This window comes from Gopherus evgoodei, chromosome 4, assembly GCF_007399415.2.
Source record: "Gopherus evgoodei ecotype Sinaloan lineage chromosome 4, rGopEvg1_v1.p, whole genome shotgun sequence".
NCBI lineage: Eukaryota > Metazoa > Chordata > Testudines > Testudinidae > Gopherus > Gopherus evgoodei.
Window position 1 is genome coordinate 103,524,992 of NC_044325.1, and position 15,102 is coordinate 103,540,093.

General features: G+C 45.4%; 1 protein-coding gene across 1 annotated transcript in view; it reads left to right on the top strand.

Annotated features, from left to right (window-relative positions):
• The first annotated feature begins 6,545 nt into the window (after nt 1-6,545).
• Nucleotides 6,546-15,102, top strand: part of DENND5A (DENN domain containing 5A) — a 111,648-nt gene continuing 103,091 nt past the window's right edge. The window contains 1 exon segment of the mRNA XM_030560403.1: nt 6,546-6,833. Coding sequence (XP_030416263.1) covers nt 6,734-6,833 — 100 coding nt within the window. The 5' untranslated portion in view covers nt 6,546-6,733.

Here is a 15,102-nt window from a genome sequence, read left to right on the forward strand (position 1 = left end):
AGCCATGTGTGAATATTATTCCACATAAAAGCTAACCCCTCATCTATTACAGAGATGTCAGTAGTGACTCCATAGGTAAGTTACAATGAGATCTGCACTTAAGCAGAGCTAAAATCTCTCTTTCACACTTTAATGATTAAAAGTCTCCAAATGTGGCACAATAACTCTCAAGAACTGAATTTTCTAGGTAATTTTTTTTAGCAAAATGTTTACTAACTTTTATATTATACCATATTTACAACACTTTAAAATGCACCCTTTTTGAAAGCTATTTCCTAACACTGCTTTGTGCTCCTTCAGCTAAACCACCACAATCCCACAGATTCCAAATTTTACAAACACACACGTTCTGTTAATATCTCTGACAGGATTACAAACCACCCAAAGTTACACCAAGATTTACTGAGAGAATTGCTGAGTTCTATCAGCCACTTTCTTTTACCAGTGCTGTCAGCCTTCCTCTTTGACTCACCAGTTATTCTCAACAGTCTAAGGGTGTCTTCACTGCACTCTAACTTGAGTGCCTACTTGGATGCTTCCCCTAACTTTCCCCTGCCTCTCTATTCACACAGAAATCCCTCTCACCCAAGTTTAGTAGTGCCTTGAACTTGGGCTAACTGGCTCATCTAGGGCTGTTGGTTAAAACCCAAAAGGCTTTCACTAGAGCCAGTAAGCTGCCCCTTTGCAGTGAAGACACAGGTTAAATTGCTCAAGTGAAAAAAAATAACAGAGCATCTTACCTTACTGCAGCACAAAGCACTATGGGATATACCACCAGAAGTCCTAATGATACAGCAGCTCAGGGTTAGACTTAACAGTGTGGCTGCTTAGACCTGGGCTAGGCTAAGCTGGGTGCCCAAATCCAGGTGCCTATCACTTCAGTTAACTCTGCAGTGAAGATATACCCTTATGTACCCTCTTACCATAATACCATAATGTATTTATCCTCCTCATATAACTCTTGTGAGGTAGGAAAGGGCTACTATGCCTGGGGGGGTTGTGGAATCTGTGTCTTTGGAGCTTTTTAAGAGCACACAAACACCTATCAGGGATGGTTTTCTAGATCAGTGTTTTTTCAAACCATGGGTCGTGACCCAGTACAGGGTGGGCAGCATGTCAGGCACTGGGTCACCTTGCTTTGGTCAGCAACGCCTACCTTTCCTGACACCGCACTGCGCCCTGGAAGCAGCCAGCAGTAGGTCCAGCTTCTAGACAGGGGGCCACAGGGCTCCGCATGCTGACCCCACCCTGAGCACCGGCTCCACATTCCTGGCCAATGGGAGCTGGGGGGAGGGCGGGCCTGCAGGTGAGAGTCGCGCTAAGCCATTTGCGCACCTCCGCCTAGGAACCAGAACTGTTGCTGGCTGCTTCCGGGCCACAGCGTGGTCTGTGGTGCCAGGATAGGTAGGAAACCTGCCTCTGCACCTCGGCTGCGACGCTGACTGGGAGCTGCCGGAGGTAAGTCTGTACTCCAACCGCGTGCCCCAGCCCTGAGCCCCCCTAACCCAGAACCCCTTCCTGCACCCCAAACCCGCCATCCCCAGCCCCAGCCCAGAGCCCTGACCCCCTCTGCCACCCCAACCACCTGCTCCAGCCCAGAGCCCCATCCACATCCTAAACCCCTCATTCCTGGTCCCACCCCACAGCCCCCGCCCTAAGCCACTCCCACATCCCAAACCCCTGATCCCCATCTCCATTGCATTGCAGGCATCAACAATTTTCTTTAACTGGGTCCCCAGAAAAAGTCTGAAAACCACAGTTCTAGATAATATTTAGTCCTGTCATGAGATCAGGGTACTGGACTAAATGACCTCTCAAGGTCCCTTCCAGTCTTATAATTATTTCCATTTTACAGATGGGGAAGTGAGGCACAGAGAGACTAGGTGACTTACACAAATGGTCTGCAGCAGAAAAAGTAATTGAACCTGAGTCCCAGGCTTGTACTGTTGTGAAAGAACATGTGAAAGAACGTGCTTTGTCTCATCTAGGCTTTTACAATGGGATAGTTATCATGCATTAGTTACAGCACTGTAAAAAAATAGCAGAAACAGCTCTTAGACTGGAGTCTCTGTGAGGAAGGATGTTTTTTACAAGCCAGGCAGCTAGTACAGGCCGACACTATACCACTGTCTGTGAACAACCTTGCCAAGTCTACCTCACGAGAAAAATTAGGAAAATTTTACAGGTTTGAAGGGCAGAGAAAGGGGTATAATGAGGGGTCTGAAGGAGAGTCTCAGGCCCTGGCTACACTGGCGCTTTACAGCGCTGCAGTTTTCTCGCTCAGGGGTGTGAAAAAACACCCCGAGTGCAGCACGTTACAGCGCTGTAAAGCACCAGTGTAAACAGTGCCCCAGCGCTGGGAGCGTGGCTCCTAGTGCTGTAAAATAATCCCCTCGAGGAGGTGGAATACCTGCAGCGCTGGGAGAGCTCTTTCCCAGCTCTGGCGCTGCGACCACACTCACACTTCAAAGTGCTGCCGTGGGAGTGCTCCCGCAGCAGCGCTTTGGAGTTTCGAGTGTAGCCAAGCCCTCACGAAACTTGGAGGGTGTGTGGGGAGCAGTAGAAGGGTCTAGAGGTGACCTGATGAAATTAATAGACAACAGGTTTAAAACAGACAAAAGGAAATACTTCATACCATGCACAGTCCACCTGTGGAGCTCATCGCCAGCGGATGTTGTGAAGGCCAATAAATGTAACTAGGTTGGAAAAAGAACTAGGCAAGTTCATGGCATGTCAGTCCAGCAACGGCTAATAGCCAGGATGGGCAGGGATGCAACCCCATGTTCCCACCGTCCTTTAACCTCTGACTGCTGGATGCTGGCTCACCAGTTAAGCAATGGGGGTTGCCAACCCTCCGGGATTGGTCTGGAGTCTCCCAGAATCAAAGATGATCAGGGCCATCCTTAGGCATAGGCAGAATAGGCAGCCGCGTAGGGCCTCACTCTGCCTGAGGGCACCACTCTGCAGGCAGCCCAGACAGTGTAGAAGCAGGGCTGATGGGTCCTAGAGAGAGCCGAATGCAGCACAGTCTGAGGAATGGGATTGGCTGCTGGGGTCTCTGGGAAGGGGAGGGGGTGGGGGTTGGGGAAGGAGCTCACCTGTGAGTGTGACTCTTTCCCCCCGGCTGAGGTGAGGTGAGGCAGGCTCTGCGGCTCTGGAACCAGTATCCTTTGTTGTCCCCCATAACATCCATTCTTCTCCCCCCAGCCCCATGGAGCACCCCCTCCTTTCTCCCTCCTCCCCAGGAGCACCCCTCTCTCTCTTCTCCCTCCCCTCCATCAGGGCTGGGTTGGGTGAGGTGCTGGGGGAGGGGAGGCTGGCTGCTTGCTGAGGAATGAAAGTGAAAGTAACTCACTTCCTGGGCAGTGAGCCAGGATTGAAATGTCACACAGGGTTTGGCTGGGGTTAGCCAGATGTGTGAAAAATCAGGATAGGGGATTGGGGTACAGTGATCAGATATCCCTATTTTATAGGGACAGTCCCAATTTTGGGGTCTTTTTCTTATATAGGCTCCTTTTACCCCCCCCCCCCATCCCTGTCCTGATTTTTCACACTTTCTGTCTGGTCACTCTAGGTGGGAGTAATTGGTGCCTATATAATACAAAGCCCCAAATATCGGGACTGGCCCTATAAAATCAGGACATCTGGATCTGGCCACCCTAGCTGGGGAGCGCCTCTCCCCCGGGCTGGCAGCTGCCAGCGATCCATCTCATCCGGGGGGAGCTGCACAGGGCAGGATGAGCTGCTGTGGCTCCATGGGTGCCCCGTCCCTGAGATCAGATGCTGTGCTAACTTCACCATGGTCCGTAAGGCTGGTGGTGGTGCCCACTGGCGTGTAATTGGACCTGAGGGTTTGCTGCTGCTGTTGCCACTCTGCACCCCAAGAGGTGGATTTTGGGGTCCTGCAGTTTTCCACCTATCTCCTCCTCTACTGCAGCTGTTGGACCAGCAGGCTGGGGGGGGAGCCAAGCATGAAAGCAGTACTGCGTTGCCATTTAGATTGTCATTTAACAACTTTGTTTGCCAAAAATTCTTGCTAACAATCCTGAATCCAATTTCAATATATATATTTTTTAAATCAATATCTTAGCCAAAAACAGAAAATTAAGTTGTTGACAATTATTAGTGACAGGTTTGGTTTGAGGCAGGGAGTGGGCCAGTTTTCATCAGAGAAACAAAAAATGTTGACTGACTTTCCTATAGCCTGTTACTCCTGATAAGAGCCCTCCAACAACTGTAATATGCTCATCTCCTTACTAGGGTATAAAGCAGGGGTCGGCAACCTACGGCACACGTGTCAAAGGTGGCAGGTGAGCTGATTTTTGATGGTATGCAGCAGCAGGCTAAGCGGCTCAGCCCATCACTGCTCTGGGGTTTCGGCTGCTGTCCTATTGCCAGCTGGGATACCAGCCATTGGCCCCACTCAGCACCTGCTGCTGGCCTGGGGACCCCCAAGGAACCCCAGGCTGGCAGTAGACTGAGCAGGCCAGCTGAACCACTCAACCTGCTGTCAGCCTGGGGTTCCATTCACTCAGCTGGCAGTGGGCTGAGTGGGATGGTGGCAGGCTGAGCAGGGCCGGTGGGGGGGTTGAGTGGCTCAGTCTGCTGCCAGTCTGGGGTGCCAGCAGCACTCAGCCTACTGCTACTCCGGGGTTCCGGCTGCCGGCCCCTTGCCAGTCAGGAGCTCAGCCGCCAGCCCCACTCTGCCTCCTGCCAGCCTGGGTGAGCAGAATACCAGGCTGGTGGCGGGCTGAGGGGGGGTTAGCGGCCGGGATCCTGGCTGGCAGGAGTTGGTGGTCAGAACCCCAGACCAGCAGCGGGCTGAGCAGGGCCTGGGATCCTTGTCTAGGGTTTCAGCCACCAGCCCGCCGCTGGTTTGGGGTTTCATTTACTCAGCTGGCAGTGGCCTGAGCAGGACCAGTGGCCAAGACCTCAGATAATAACAATAGTTTATTTATATAATATAGACATAGAGAGAAACCGTCTACAAACATTAAAATGTATTACTGGCACGAGAAGCCTTAAATTACAGTGAACTTGGCACACCACTTCTGAAAGTTTGCCGACCCCTGGTATAGAGTGACCATATGTTGTACTAAGATTCTCCTGCTTTTTTTTTCCCTGTGAGTCAGTATAACTTTTGCCAGCCCAGAAGTTGGGCAGCCAATGTTTTATGTTTTCACAATGTTTTCTCCAACTTTCATAAAGTAAATACATAGTTAATATGAGTTATAAAGGCCAGGGACACTTTTTTGTGAAGAATCTGTACAGCAGATCATGCCCATAGACGATCCAGAAAAGAAATTTGAGGTTGAATTTTTTAGTGTTGTGATGGATAAAGCAGTATCTGCTGTTGATGAAAGGTTTAATACTTTGCAAGTACACCATGAACAGTTTGGATTTTTGTATAACATAACTACATTCAATGAAATAGGAAAACAAGAGCAACTAATGACAAAGTGCAAGAACCTAGAGAGCCTCCTGAAGCACGGTGATAGTTTTGATTTAACTGGACTTGAACTGTATGAAGAATTGAGTACACTGTCATCAGTGTTGCCACATGCAAAATCGGTGATGGACATTGTACAGTTTTTTCATACCCGCAAACTTGTTGACATATATCCTAACGTGTATATTGCCACTTGTATTCTACTGACAATTCCAGTAACAGTAGCATCAGGATAACGGAGTTTCTCAAAACTGAAGCTCATTAAAAACTATCTCCGCTCTACAATGAGTCAGAAACGCTTAACTAGTCTTGCTATTCTTGCAATCGAACAAGACACGACTTTGTCTTTGTCATACGATGACATTATTACTGATTTTGCAGCCAAAAAAGCCAGAAAGATTGCTTTTAATTGAAAACAAATCTTTATTTCAATACCGCTTCATATAAATTTCCAATAAAATTTTGATAAATTAAAAAAATATATTTGCATCATTGTCATATCAGAATTTTTTCTATAGTGCTGCTTCTTTAGTGCTAGTCCATCAGCATTACAGTGTGCTTCATTAAGTTAAACTGGTTTTAATAACGTGAACGTGGCAAGTTTTCCAATATCATAAGCTTATGCTTGTGTTGCTAAAAGCAGATCAGGCACAGGGGCACCAGTTTAATAATCTCGCCTAGGGCACCATAAATCCTGAGGCCAGCCCTGAAGATGATGTCATGTGATTCAATCTCCAGGAATACAGTCCAACCAAAATTGGTAACCTAGTAACAGCCCTGTTCATTCACAGTGAAGCACCAGACATGGGCCAGTGTGAGCAGAGAGGGCACCGGGCTGGACGTGCCACTGGCCTGACCCAGCACCGCCGGGCTCCTGAGGGAACAGGGACTCGGGGGCAGATGGAGCTGAGCCCCGTGCACCGGGACGGGGCGGAACGAGGAGCCGTGGGGCGGGAAGGGAGAGCCCTGGGGCCGGGCAGGCAACAGCGGGAGGGGGCTGGGTGGCGAGACCTGTGCCCACTGCCCCGCCCAGAGCCGTCCAGCCTCCCACAGGCAGCAACATGACGTCATCCCATCCGCTCAGAGCGCACGCGCAGCATTGCGGTTTCTCTCTCCCCCCCAAAGAACAGCTGGGGGCCGTACCCACAATGCCGTGCGGCGCTGCCCGCTCCGCTCCGTCATGGAGGCAGCGGCAGCCGCCGCAGCTGGCACAGCTGGAGCAGCCCCGGCGCTGGCCGCCTTCCCCCGGGCGCGCTGAGCCCTCCGCACCCCTCGGGCTCCAGCATGAGCGGAGGCGGCTCCTCCGCACCCGGCCGCTTCGCCGACTACTTCGTGATCTGCGGGCTGGACACCGAGACCGGGCTGGAGCCGGACGAGCTCTCGGGTGAGGGGCGCCGGGGGCTGCCTTTGTCCCCAGCGGTGCGCAGCCCCTGCGGGAGGGGTGGGTTGCAATTGCCCCCGCTCCCCGGAGAGGCAGCTTGCCGGGGGGGTGTTGCGGGTATTTGCGGTTGCCCTGGAGGATGCCCGGCTCCCGGTGGGGATGAAGCGAGAGTCTGGGGTGCGCTGCGAACAGTTCCCGTGGCTTGGTTCGTGCACATGCCGGATCGGGGCCATACGGAGTCAGTAAAAGGTCCCTGGGAGCTGCTTTGTTGTGGCAGCAACAGGGAGCCGTAAGACCCCGAGTTGCTGACGATGATCCTAGCAAAGGCCGCTGGTGGGGCTGAAATGCCCTGTGCTTTCTCTTGGTGTGAGATGAAGGGTGGAGGACGGAGGGGTGCTGGAGGCAGCTCTGAACAGCTGGAGGGGAGGGCCGCACAGAAACGCCTATCGTGGCCCTTCTCAGGATTAACGGCCTTCTGGCCGCACTTACGTTTGGCGAGGTGTTTTATTTCAGGCGATGTAGGCAGTTTAGTAACAACCCGTAAAAAGAGCTGGGCAGTGTAGAGGTATCTTTCTAAGAAGAAACAACAAATAAAGCCAGGAGGAGCTTTCAACTCTAATTGAAGTGTTACAAGTATCAGTTATCATAACTAGGGTGCTGGTGTGTGGAGGAGTGCAGTAATTAGGCATGTTGGGATGGTACAATATGTCCCAAACACATTCATAATGGTCAGTACTACATAATGGTCACTATACATATAAGATCACTCTTCTGGTTTGTGGCCAGGGAATTAACAGGCTCATTTAGGCATTGAAAATATTCCAGATAAGTACATTACTTTTAAAATTCTTCTGTACGTGGCTACACTTCTTGGAGCTTGTTATCTGTGCTTAAAACAAGGTTAATGCCCTTTTCAAAAGTGGGGTATGTGTGCTTGCGTGTGTGGTGGTGTTATAGCTCTGCTGCTTCCGTCAATTGATGTGAGATTCCTGGAAGCTTTTAAAATAACTTTTTTAAAAATAAATTATTAAAATATTTTTTAGAGTTAAAAATTATATATGCTGCCATTTTTGAGCAAGATTATTAAATTATATTCTGCATGTTTGTATTGAGTTACAATAAAAGTTAAGAACAATAAAAATGTTAAAAGACAATAGTTTTATTTCTAAGAGTTTATTTCCTTTAAGATACAACTGAATTCAGTAGTGTATCTGTCTTAGAAGCTGTGTCCTTATTATCTGACACATGCATTTTTTTTCTTTTGCTTCTGGTTAGGAGGTGTGTCTTACAATGTCATTACAATCCTCCTCTTCTTATATTAAGTGTACAGTGCCAGATTCTGATATCTTTCTCTCAGTTTTAGTAGTCCCATTGACTTCAGTTGAACTATTCACGGAGTAAGACCCTTTTTCCAGCCAAACACAGTATCAGAATCTGGCATAACATCACCTGAAGTCAGTGGAGTTATTCTGTATTTACACTAATGTAGCTGAGCTCAGAATGTGACCCACAGTTTGGGTTTTCTTGCTTCCTTAAATGTGTTTCATAATGTGCAGTGGGCGTTACTGTCTTAGTAATATTGACTGGAAATTTTTTTGACTTTTTTTTTAATGTTCATTGTAGACTGAAATTTGTATAGAGGAGTACTCATTCTGTTGACTAAATGTGCATCATTTTGTCTATGACTGAAACTTTTTCTTATTAATCGCATAGGACCAGATTCTTCCACCCTTACTCATGCGGAGTAGTAACTTACTGTATAATGAGCCCTTTTCAATTTCAATGGGAATAACTGAAAGTAGGATATCAGTCTGAGTGGGTGAGTAAGGGTGGCACAATCTGGTACTTAAAAGTACATTATAAAGTTTAGTTTTAAGGATATGAACGTTTAAATGTATTTGGGGTAAAAAGTTTGAGAAACTCTAAGGGTATAATGCTGCTTTAATAATAGCTAGAAGTAAACAAGACTTGTATGCTGAAAACAGTTGATGCTTCCTGGTGTTATATTTGTCGCTCCTATTGTTTTTTGCCTTGTTGAGTTCCACAAATTGCTGCATAATAGTTCTTCCCTCTGTTGCATGTGAATAGCTCCTCCTCCTCATAATAAATGTTACTTTGAGATAACTATCTAATATTTAGGAAACTGAAAGACTGTTGTATGATATTACCTTAATTTTATGTCTGAATTTGAAGAAATAAAGACTGGAGTATGCTGTTTTGTACGGCCTTTTCTTGCTAAAGGAAATTTGAGGAAATATAGGCCCCGATCCTCTCAACTGTTCCGTATGGGTGCCAGATCTGCCTGCGTGCAGTAACTTGCAGAATTGGGACCATATTTTGCTAGTGTGATATGCACTCTATTTAAAGAGATTCTGTATTCCTTGAGGAAAAAATGAGGATTGGCACACAGTGAAACAATTGAGAAGAAAAGCATTTGATATAACTTCACTGCATATAATTTAAGTGGATTTTCAGTACAGTTGGATGGGTTTAGTGTAAGAAACTAGTATTAGTCATGCATGATAGTGTGTTGGCAGATATTGCTTTTTAAATCTTAAGTAGACTACAGTATATGAACAAACTAAGCTAAGATCCTACTCCAGAGTCCATTGAAGTCAATGGAAATGGCTCTTAAATGTTTTGTGCTTCCTGGAAGATTCCTTTATTTGAATAAAAGGAGCCTTGTGTAGCTTTTCCGCTTACTTCTGTATTTAAAAAATCCATTCTGTATTCTTGAACTGTTGAAACAATTTGCTTAATAAGAGGCCATTGTTGGAACTAAGGCATTGGCACTACAGTTGCTGTGTGCGGTAGCAGGGGAAGCAGGATTCTTAAAATAAAGCAAAGCTTAAACACAAACGATCCCTTGATTGGAGCCCACTGAGATTCTCTTCAGGGCTTTTCTATATCGGGTCTGCCTTGAGCAAAGCCCCAAAATGATGTCATAGTAACTTAAACTTGCTACAGGAAATTGAGAATGGCTGTCAGAACCCCTAGGGATGCTGTAAACAGATTTTATTATAGCTAAGCTAATGAAATCTTATACTTCAGGTGTTTTACAATAATATTATCAAATAGCATTTTGTTTGAGTTTTGTAAATAAACTACAAACTCATGAACAGTTTGATTTTCTTTCTGATTATTTTTGCTTAAAAGATGGCTTCTGTTTCCACTTTCTTCTGTCTGCATAAAAAGTTTACTAAATGTCATACTCACAGTATTTTACAAAACTCCATGATTGGCATTTGCACTCAGAGTGGTTTAAGGACAATATATTCTCTACCTCCAAGTTACTTTTTTTGGTCCAGAAATTTATACAGCATGGTTATTTGGATTTCAATGAAGTAATGAAAACTGTTCTTGCTGGATGTCTTGGTGACAAGCAGCTAGAAAGTTTTTACTTGCTAGTATTTGATTGAGTCATACTGTCCTATCTTAAAAACTCTCCCTAAGGGTGGCAGGAGTGGGGGACAAGAGAGGAAATGAGATGTTTCCATGGGTTCTATAGAATCCCCAGAAGACAGTGGTAGAATTTTTGTGGTTTAGTAAGTCTGTATTACAAACATTTTTACTTAATAGATGAAATAATGAAGTGTATCTGTTACTAAGGGCTAGTCTACACTGGCAATGTTAAAACGCTGCCATGGCAGCACTTTTACGTGGCTTGTATATAGGGCCATCCCTAGCTATTTGGGGCCTTACGCAGTTCCCCAGTGGGGGACGGGGGCCCAGGCCTCCCTGGGGGTTGGGGGATGGCCTCAGGCTTCGGGGTGGGGGGACTGGCTTAGGAGGTGGGGGGAACCGCCCCCCCCCACTCTCTGGCGGTGTGGCAGGGGCTGGGTCGCTGCACTTCCTATCACCAGTGAGTGCAAGCCGAGCCCGGCCTGAGTGCAGTCCTCAGGGGAAGGAAGAGGCGGGGCTGGGGCGGAGCAGGGGTGGGAAGAGGCAGGGTTGGGGCAGTGAAGAGGTGGAGCAGGGTGGGGGCTTGGGTGGGGCAAGGGTCATGGGGAAGAGGCGGGGCAGGGGCTGGAGCAGCATGCATCTGTGCAGGACACCAGGAAATTTGGGGCATCAAATTTCCTGGTGCCCTATGCAGCTGTGTACTTTGCATATGGGTAAGGATGGCCCTATTTGTGTAGTAATGGCAGACCACTTGGAGAGAGCTCTCCCAGTGCTCTTTTAAAAAAAAAAAAAAAAAAAAAAAAGAGAGAAAATCTCCACTAGGGGCACAGCTACCAGCACTGGTGCACTGTCTACACTGGTGCTTCACAGTGCTGAAACTTGCTGCTCTCGGGTGTGTGTGTATGTTCACAGTGCCAGTGTAGACAAGCCCTAAGACAAATCTATATGTAGTGTCACTTACTGTTGCAGTATGGATAGGATTTAAGTCTCATGTCTGCATCTTGGAAATGTAATGAGAAGTGTGTAGTGCCTTTTATTTTTCAATCAGCTATAAGTGAGTTTTTCAAAAACAGTCTGAAAACTGGGACAAAAAAACCAAACTAGTTTTGTCATAAAATTATTTAGTTTATGTGGCAATAGTTTATTTTACATTCTTTTACACTAAAGATGTGTATTCTAATTCCTAACTCAGTTTTATTAACAAAAGCCTCTGGACAGCATTTGTTTACTATGTAGTTAAAAACAAAGAATGAATTAGTTTATTGTGTTGCTTAGGTGCAAGCTGAGTTGGGGAAATAAGAAACTCCTCACTATATAATGTGAAATTGCAGTTTCACAAATCTTATCATCAGTTGATAATCCAATATAGTCTCTTGCTCACAGAACTTGAGTGTACTTGGAAATAACTTCCATCTCATAGTGACAAATAGGTAATGAATGTTTTTCCAAAATTACAGTGTACAATGGGGAAATGCTTAAAGGAATACAAATGTCTAAAATTAACTTGTGCTGTGAAGTAAAGATCCTGATGATTTTACAATAGATCAATAAAAAACAATAGTTGCTCTTTACTATGGTCTGGTTAAACATTTAAACTTATGGCATATCTCAGGGATTGATCATGATAGTATTTAAATATTGCTCTGACCATATCACCCTCCTCTTTTAATCCTTCATCTGGGCTCCCCATTTTCCACTGTATCAAATTCAAGCTTCTTGTCCTCACCTTCCATGACTTTTAGCAACTCTGCCCCTCTCTACTTTATTTCCCCTTGTCTTATAGGGTCTGATCCGCAAATCACTGAAGTCAGTTGAAAGACTTCCGCTGACTCTGGATGGAGGTCCATATTGTGTTATCCCTTTGCTCTGTTAAACAAGCCAGGCTTGAACGTCTGCTGTTGGCTTTCTCTGCTAACACTTCTGTAGTTTCTTCCACGTTGCCCCATTATATGTGGAACGCTCTCCCTGAATGGATGTGTAAGACCTCCTTCCAAAGCTCCTAAGACCCACTTCTGCTGTGACCCCTGCAAGAAATCATCTAACCAAGGATGGCTAGGTTGTGCAGCAGTCAGGAATAGCTGACTACTGATTTTGGGTTAGAAAAAAACCACCTCAACTTTCAGATATATTGGAATCCTTTTCTTCTCCCTTCTCCACACTAATTTGTATCTTGTTTGTAATTGGAGTGTAAATTGTGTAGGACTGTGCCCACTCAGGTGTTTGTACAGCACCTAGCACAGCGAAGCCTGGATACTGATTAGGGCACCTTACCATACATAATAAATGCTTTAATAGTATTGATGCATGAAATCATCAAGGAAAATAACTAGAATTGGAACAAGTGAAATGACTCAATTGCTATCCTCCCCTGTGTGACACTGTATGTGTTAGCAAGGTAATGGGAAAATATTGGTATAAATTAATCCTAGTGAAACTCCATTGACTTCAGTGGAGCTACACCTGAATGAGTTTGGCTACTGTTTCTGGAGCCAGAAGTGTTTCTCTTGTGCAATAACATAGCAATATTGTTTCCCCTCTGTCTCTTTCCCTTTACATTTGGAGGCTCTATTCCTGGCTCCTTCAGTCTTCCAATACACCTGTACTTGTTGTTTCTCAGCATTAAGTTTAGAATAGATGATGATCTTCAAGTAGCCCCTGGTTTTAGGGTTCACCCCACCTACACATAACTTCCCTTTTCCATTTAAGAGCTTTTTAAGCATTATTCAGGTAAACTGAAGTACTTGAAGAATTTGTCTGTGTATCATATAGGTCAAGTGATAAATTGCTCATTGTATTAGAGCATCAGAAATATCATTTTCCTTCTCTTTGGTGGCTAATAGAATAATACTCTTGCCAGCAGTTGTTTGAATGACTTTGGGAATGACTTTTATACACTTGTAGCCTTTACCTTATTAAAAGTGTATGAGTAAGATTTTCTTTTAGTTTTAATTCTTCAACTAGAGGAAAACATTGTAATGCTTACCTTTGATTGATGCTTTCCCTCTTAACTACTGATGTTTTCCTTTTTGTTTTGTATTTTCTTGCTTTGTGGATGAAGGATGATCTTTTGATTAAGATATAGGATTGGGAGTCAGACCTGAGGTCTCTTCCTGTAATAGACTTCTGCAGCACACTGTTTACATTTACTCATTGAATAAATAAATGTTTCTTTATCTGTAAGGTGGGGCTAATATGTATCCCTTTTGGCAAAGATGAATGTGTTGGTGGGAGGTGCTGGCTTGACTTCCCTGGAGATTGAAGTAGTGTTGCCTTTTTTTGGGAATAACAGCAGTGCAGGCTTCCCACACTGCCCTGACAGTGTGCCTCTATCCTTACATGAGGGATTAATGCTAAAGATGAAAGGGTATTTTGGTCTCCTTGGCCTTGCTAACAAAGGTGCTGATTCTGTTATGGGGGATTGTCTAGCAGGATTTGCACTGAGGCTACTCACTGATTTCACACAGGCCACTCACTCTGAACAGGCATCAGATGATAACTTTAAGCTGCATTTGAACTGGCACCTGTGGAAAGCTCTAGGTCCCATTAGCAGTTCCTCTTCCTCCCCCCAGTTTTCCTTTCCCCAAGAAGCCTGAGTTGCTTTCTGTGTTTTAGAGTGCCAAAGAGATCTTTTGTCTCATTGGGAACTGAGGCAGACGTGCTGTGGTAGCTGATATGCAGAATAAAGAATGGGAAGGCTGATGTAAGGAAAAGCAGCTGTACTCCATTAATCACATTTGGAGCTACAATTTATTAAGCTGTTTCTATAATACCAAACTCTTGATTGTCATGTCTGTGCTGTAGGTAAAATTACCAGTTGTGTCTTCCAAAATTTCGATTATAGAAAATGAATGACCTTTTTTTCCCAGTACATTTTTAAAAATCCCTGTGTCTTGGGTATTCAACTTCTTTGTAAAGAAAGGAGTATGCTTTTCTATAACAAGGTGCTGGGTGCCAAGGTTTCTGGGTTCTCTTCTCAGTGCTGCAGTGGACTCACGAGGTTTTTTTTAACTAATATTTTAAAAGTCTAGTTTCTGGAGCCTACTTTAAATAGCATGTCATAGCATACTCCTCTCTTCTCTCTACCCCTGCTCCCCTCCCTGCTCCACCAATGAACGAAACATTGTGTAAGTGTGTTTCTGCTCCTTTGCTGATCTTTTTAAGGACTGGCCTTTCCTAAAAGCAAGCAACTACAGTGCTGTTATATGCACAAACTAAGAGCAAAGGTTATTCTCTTCTAAACTTTCAAACTATAACATTCTTGAGGGGAGTTATTTGTAATGGCCATAGGGACCACCTGTTTGGAAAACTATGGCTTTTCAAGTCTCTCTTCACTGCTCTTAGGGACTTCTCATTTTAGTGCCTTTGAGTTCTCTCACCCACAGGGTTCACATGGCAGCAATAATGCATATGAAGTGACATTGTCAGAAGCAGTTACTTATTTTTTAACAGTATACAAAAAGTATTTCTTTTGATACTTGTGACAAGAGCTTCCTGGATTTGTGGCTTGCAGTCAAGTTTACAGCTATCTAGAGTATGAAATGTTACCAAATAGAGAAAAACTGTCTAATGTTGATACAAATGGTCTCAGGGTGGGGAATTTGCTTGGAAAGCTGTCATGTCAGGCTTATTTCCTCCTCCTTCCAGGGAAAAGCTTTCCCCAGATGACTATTTCTTGGGTGATTGTCATTTTATGGGGGTTTGTTGTAGTGGCATAGCCAGATTCTAAGTGTAGGGGGAGGAAACATAAAAAAGGCGCTCTCCCTTTGCTCCTCCTCTGGCCACGCCCCCCTTGGCTCCTCCTGTTTAACCCCAGGGCCTGGCTCAGGACTCCTGTGGGCTTCTTGGGGCTGCAGATGCCCCTGTTTCCCCG